Genomic DNA, 6,000 nt, shown 5'->3' on the forward strand with positions numbered 1-6,000 from the left:
TTGTACCCCAAGGGGCGACCCCAGGAGCGGCGAAAGAGCCACACGCCCACAGAGACATGGGATCTCCAACTCCCTCGTTACCTACCACACCCTGCTCCCGGGCCCCTGGCTGGTCTGCTCTGAAGGGGAGCCCGACCTTGAGCGCCACACACCTGTCTGCCGCCTCCAGACAGCAGGGGATGCACTGGCCTTCACCCCTGGGGCTTGTGGCCGTCCCGTCCCTTCATCCATATGGTCAAGCCGCTTCTCATCTAAACCTTCAAAACCCTGGACTTTCGGCGGGTGCCCCCTGTCCCCGGCGTCCACACCCCGTGTGCCACCACGGGCCACACCCGCTCGCCACACCGGGCCCTCTTCCCTCCGTGGACTCTTCCTAGTCCTTTCCTAGAGCCGACCTCCAGCAAGTGCTTTTGGAAGCTGCGAAACCCCTGGGAGGAATCTGGGTTTGTGCCTTTTCCGCCCAGGCAGGGCATCTGCCAGAAACACCAGCGAGCACTGGCTGTGTGAGGCTGGCAGAACCGCCCAGGCCGGCGGGGAGAGCACTTCATGGGGCCTGTGGTCCCCACGACGACCACTCACAAGACCCCCAAGCCCTCAAGGGATGCTTCTGGGGACGACGGCACCCCTCATCTAACAGGCCCCCTCTCCTGACCGCACACAGGCTCCAGAACCGTCCCCCAGGCCCGGCTGTCAGGGAGCTCTCAGCCACAGGAGGCCTGCCTGGGCAGCAGGAGACTCGTTGTCCTGCTTCTGGGAAGGGGGGTTCCTCTTAGAGAGCTGGCTGACTGGGGCCCGGGGGGGCAGGGGGCCACCGGGCGTGTTCTACAGGAGCCCCCCCACCTGCAGGAGCGTTCCCCAGAGTAGAGACTCCGGTTCTGGGACATTCCATTAATCTGCGCGGTCCTGCAGACTACAGTCTGAGCACCTAAGACCCAGACGGGGAGCACGGGTGTTTTAAGACATGAGCTCATTAAAGACACATTTCCAGGAAGAGAGCAGCCCGAGCCTATGGGGGCTGACGGGCGCCCACGAGGACCGCTGATGTTTGCCGAGTCGCGTCATACAAGCTGCAGGACCAAATAAGCCTGGGAAACGTGACATTCGAGCGCTCCTCCGAGCGAGCCTCCTGCCTCGGGCAGCCCTGCTCGGCCCAGCTTTATAAATAGACGGACCACAAGATAAACGGCCGTGATCAATCACGCTCACACGGGAATGCTCACCTCCCATCCAAAGTCCGCCTCCTTCCACGTGGCCCGGGGTGCCCCCATGTAAGGGCCAAACCTCGCCCCGATTTCCATCCTCTTCTTGGCCCAGATCCCCAGGCCGGCCCCTGGGACGGAGGACTCTCGGAGCTCAAAGTCTGGCGGGATGGGGATGTCCTCGGGAATGTAGACGGGGGCTTCGTACGGTGAGCCCTCCTTGGGGGTGAAGTCCTCGCTGGTGGGGAAGGGGGACGGCGGCCCCATGGGGATGGGGGACACCACGCTGTCCTCCGTCTCGTATTCCGCGCTCTCGCCGGCCAGCAGGTCCGGGTCGGGCTCATGCATGTTATTTACAATGTCGCCGTCACCTGAAGGAGACAAGGCAGCGTCAAGCTCTGTGGCTCGCCCTCCCCCGTGCGTGACCCGCAGGGACCATCTGGGACACGGGGCAGGATGGGGACTGAGGGCGCCGACCGCCACCCCCCACCCAGGAGACATCCCCTTTGCTCCATGCTCCAGGGACATGGGGAAGCGGGGTTCAGAAACCCCACAGAGTTGGGCCACTCTGAGAGCCCCACGCAGCCCCCCGAGGACCTGTCTGCCCCGTTGGCTTTAGGAATGCGAGGAAGAGAACTGCCCACGCTCCGTGCATCTGGGAACAGTGGGGAAGGCCACTGCAGAGGGCACCCAACCTAGAGCTCGTAGTGAAAACATCTTTCCAGAACATTCCAGTTTGTGTCTGGCCCTGAACATGAGGGGTCGGGGACCCGTCTCGGGTTCCTGGGAGGACTCAGAATTTGGATCAGCATGAAATCTGCCCAACACCTGGGGAGTTCGCGGCGTCTTGGTGGGGCCAGGGGCCCTGGGGACGGGTTCCTGGGCTCCTGATGACCTAAAGCCAGTCAAGGCAGAGGCCAGCTGGGGTCACAAATGTGGGGCTCATGGGGATGCAGGTCTCTGGGTCTGACGTCTGGTGTGGGCCTCTCTTTGGGGTCTGTCCTAGGAGACAGTTGGTGCTGAGATGCTGCTCCCCGGACGTGCGCCAGGCCTGCAGCACTGAGACCGCGAGCTGTGGGCCGAGGAAGGAATGGGGACAGCGAGGAGTGGCCGGTCAGCCAGGAAAGCAGCTCTGCCCGGAGGAATGGGGAGCAGGGACTCAGACGGTTGAGGGTCTGTAGCAGTATGTCTGGAGGCCCCAAGCGCACGATGAGCCCGTGTCCATCCGCAAACAGATAAACAGACATGTCTGTCCACACGGTGGATGGCTGCTCGCCATAGAAGGGACAGAGTGCAGACACCCCCTTGCCCTCACTGTGGCATGGAAGCACCTGGGAAACGTGACGTTCCGTGAAGGGCCCCAGCACGGAGGCCCACGCGGCACACTCTGTTCACAGGAAGTGTCCAGAGAGGGCACGTCCAGGAGACAGACCTCTTGCCAGTGGCTGCTGGGGCCTGGGAGGCAGGGGCCCTGGGAGCGACTGAGTATCGGGCACGGGGTCTCCTTTGGGGAAGGAAAAGTTCCAGACGGAGAGGGAGGTGCCGGTGAGAGGTCTGTTCAAAAGCCGAACTTGAATGTCACACGAACATGGATTGTCCCCACAGAATTGGGGAGGTCCGCAGAGGGCGGCCACCGACCGACCTGGACCTTTCTGCCTAAGTCCCTTGTGCACTGGCCTGAGACCCTGGGATGGGACCCTGCCTGGAGCCCCTCACCAACCCCCCAGCGTGGCTGCGGAACAGAAGTCCTCTGGGACGGGGCACGCTGGAGTGCAGGACAAGTGACTTCAGAGTCCTCACGCCAGTGGCAAACAGATCCGCTAAGAAGTAAGAAAATGTTTTCTTTCAAAAGAAACCAAAGTCTTGAAAAAAAAAAAAAAAAAAAGTCCCGGGGCTAAGACTCGTTTAACGTAGCACTTTCACAGAAGTGATCAGTATGTTTCAAGTGGCCAACGGTTCCCGTCTCACGGACTCGCAGGTCCCTTTCAAAAATGCAGCAACAGAAGGGCCGCTACGGCTCCCTTTGCCAGGAAGACCCAACTCGTGAGGTTTGAAAGGGCCCCCCAAAAACCTTTCCGGCGACTGTGCAGAGCGTGAAGGCAAACTGGGGGGTCATTAACGTGCCGCCTCATGATCTGGGAGCAGTGAGTGCACGAGGTTCACACCCAGAATCCGGTGGGGAGCCCCCCTTCCCATGCACCTGGCAGGAGGGATGCCTCCGCCTCCCAGGACAATGAGGGTCTGCCAGTGCAGAAAATGGGGAGGGGGCCCCCTCCTCTGCGTATTCCTCTCAGGGCTCTTTTGGGCTCCTTTTTTCTTCCCCCCGTTTGAATTTTACTTCCCAAAACTCCTCACCTACTGGAGGAAAACCAAGGCTTTAAGGGCATGTTTAATTTACTGGCGGAGCCAACAGTTCAGGAGAGAAATGTGGTGTTTCCTGCTGATTAAAGGCGGGCCGCGCACGGCTGGCCTCCCACCCCGGCGGGCACGGGGTTAAGTGATTGCCTGAAGCCTCCCGGAGAAGCCAGGTCTCCATTCTCGGCCCCCACTGTTGGGGGGGGGGGGGCGTTCTTCCTTCACAGGTGGGGCGAGGAGACCTCATCAGTGTGAGGCAGGCATTGGAGAAAATGAGGTACAGCTAACAGCCCCAGGCCTGGAGAAAGCCCCGAGCTGCTCGGGGCCGCCTAAGCCTTCCGGGCAGACCCGCACACGTCCCCAGCTCCCAGGGCCCTCGAGCCGCTGCAGAGGTGGGATCGAATCGAAAGCACCGAGCTCCAGCCGGAAGCCCCTGTGCCCTGCGCGAGGCAGGCGTGGACGGGAAGTGGACACGAGCTCCCCCAGGCCCGCAGGACCGCCGGCACGCTCCCGCAAGTCAGGGTGCAGAGCCAAGAACAGGAGCTTTTATGACTTTGGAAACAGATGCTGTGCAGTCGCGTTGTTTACGTGTCGGAGAGCTGAAGTCCTTTGTTTGGGTTTTGCGGTAATTTCAGGCTAAGAGTTCATGACTGAGTCCATCTTCCCGAAAAATTCTTTTGGGAGACTTACTAAAAAATCATAAAAGCAGGGAGGAGAGGGGAGGGAGCCTGGAGCTGGTGAGCCCGCGGAGCCATCCCGAGCCGTGGTCACGGGGCACCTGCTGCAGGTCGGGGTCCCCACCAGGTCGCTGAGCTCTTGGGAACGTCATGCTGAAACCCCGTCCAGAAGCTGATCACGGGCCGGACATTCAGTCTCGGGAAACGGGTCAGAGAAGTGAAGAAACCCAGCGGCTCCCTGGGTCTGGACCACACCAGCGGGGAGCCAGCCCGTCCTCCATCCCAACCTGCCCTGGGTCCCACCCCGAACCCTGAGTTTAGGGCTCGGTCTCTTCCAGCCCCAGTGGGAGCTGTGTCCCCCTCCTGTCCTAATGGTAGCGAAGAACCCCGGATCGGAAGCACCCCCCCATCTAAACATCAAAGCAGCAGCGTGGATGTTGGTTTCTGGAGAGAGAAGGACGAGAGAGACGGCCCCAGTCAGGACCATATGCAGCCAGCCTGTCCCTCCCAGGCTGTCCCCTCCCCTTAGCATCCGGGGGGCATCGATCAGCCGCGTGAAGACCACCAGCCCCGGAAGCCGCAGCTCCTCCTGCTCTTACACGGGGTGGGTGGGGCGGGGAGGACGCTGGAGCCCTGCCCTGGGCTGGCGGGGGCGGAGGGACTTCCTCTGGGTCTGTGTGTGGTTGGCTCCAGTCCCTTCTGTCCTGTGTCCCCAGGAGAAGGCCTGAAACCCACGGGTGCATCTGGCAGGGGCACTGTGCCGGTTGGGGGTCGGTGGGGCCAGGGTCCGGTGGGGGAGTGTGGGGGGCGGCTCTGTCAGGGAGCATGTCTGACCTCTGTGTGGACACCCCTGAGAAGCAAAAGCCTCCATGCACGGCTTGGGAGCCAAGGAACCGGGGCCACTTTGCCCTTCCTCCCTTGACCAGAGGGATGGTGCTCAGGGCCCTGTGCTGCCCCAAAAGAACCTCATGGGGGCATCCTGATGCCGGCCTGTGACATCACTGTCACCTTGGGAACGGTGACACTGCCCATCCGCCCGGCGAGGGACAACGGAGAGCCCTGCCTGCGCCCTGTCCAGGACTAGCTCTGCCCCAGGGCCTTGGGCCACTCTCCTTGGGCTCCCTGCCCTCCGGAAAGCCCCCTCTTTGCCTCTGGACCTGACACGGCCTGCCCCAGCCCATGGGCTGTGCTTTCACACCACCGCCTGCCCTTATGCCCAGGTCCCCAAGCCCCCAAGCTCCAGTTCCTCACGCCCAGAGAGCCACCGGCCCGGCCTCTACAGGCCCATCCCACCGGGCTCACCGGCTCCTCGGACATGGGGAGGCACACCGAGGGAGGGGGCTGCCGGCCAGCGCCTCAGCCACATCCAAGTGGGCACCAGTGGCTTCTGGCCACTTCTCTGAGCTTGCTCCTAGAAACCATGGGGATGATGGAGCCCCCGCATCCCCACAGAGCTGGGCCCAGGGCAGCTCTGGGAGGAGGAAGTTGAGGGAGGACTCCTGAAGGGAGGACGGCACATTGAGGGTGGCCCTGGGGCCCAACAAAGACGGGTGATCATGGGGGGGGGGGCTGCAGGGAGGCATCTCTGGGTCTGCGGCCCCCACGATCCTGCCTCGTGGCCGTGGGGTGGGCCGCACGGGCCTCCCCAGTTTGTAGAGCTACATACACAGGCCCGCACCTGGGGGTGTCGCCGTGCCAGTTATCCCAACCTGTGTCCTTGTCGGGGTATCGGCTGCCGTGCCTGGGGCCACAGGGCTCCCTGCCCCTCT

The 6,000-nt window shown here is 62.4% G+C and overlaps 1 protein-coding gene across 1 annotated transcript in view; it reads right to left on the bottom strand.

Moving 5' to 3' along the window:
- The window catches only part of LOC111154771 (PR/SET domain 16), a 202,229-nt gene extending 196,576 nt beyond the window's left edge, over positions 1 to 5,653 (bottom strand). Inside the window, 2 exon segments of the mRNA XM_022514669.1 lie at positions 1,221 to 1,570; positions 5,617 to 5,653. Of these exon segments, the coding sequence (XP_022370377.1) occupies positions 1,221 to 1,570; positions 5,617 to 5,653 (387 nt within the window).
- Positions 5,654 to 6,000: the final 347 nt, after the last annotated feature.

The sequence above is a fragment of the Enhydra lutris genome, unplaced genomic scaffold (assembly GCF_002288905.1).
Source record: "Enhydra lutris kenyoni isolate GAN:26980312 unplaced genomic scaffold, ASM228890v2 scaffoldscaffold38, whole genome shotgun sequence".
NCBI lineage: Eukaryota > Metazoa > Chordata > Mammalia > Carnivora > Mustelidae > Enhydra > Enhydra lutris.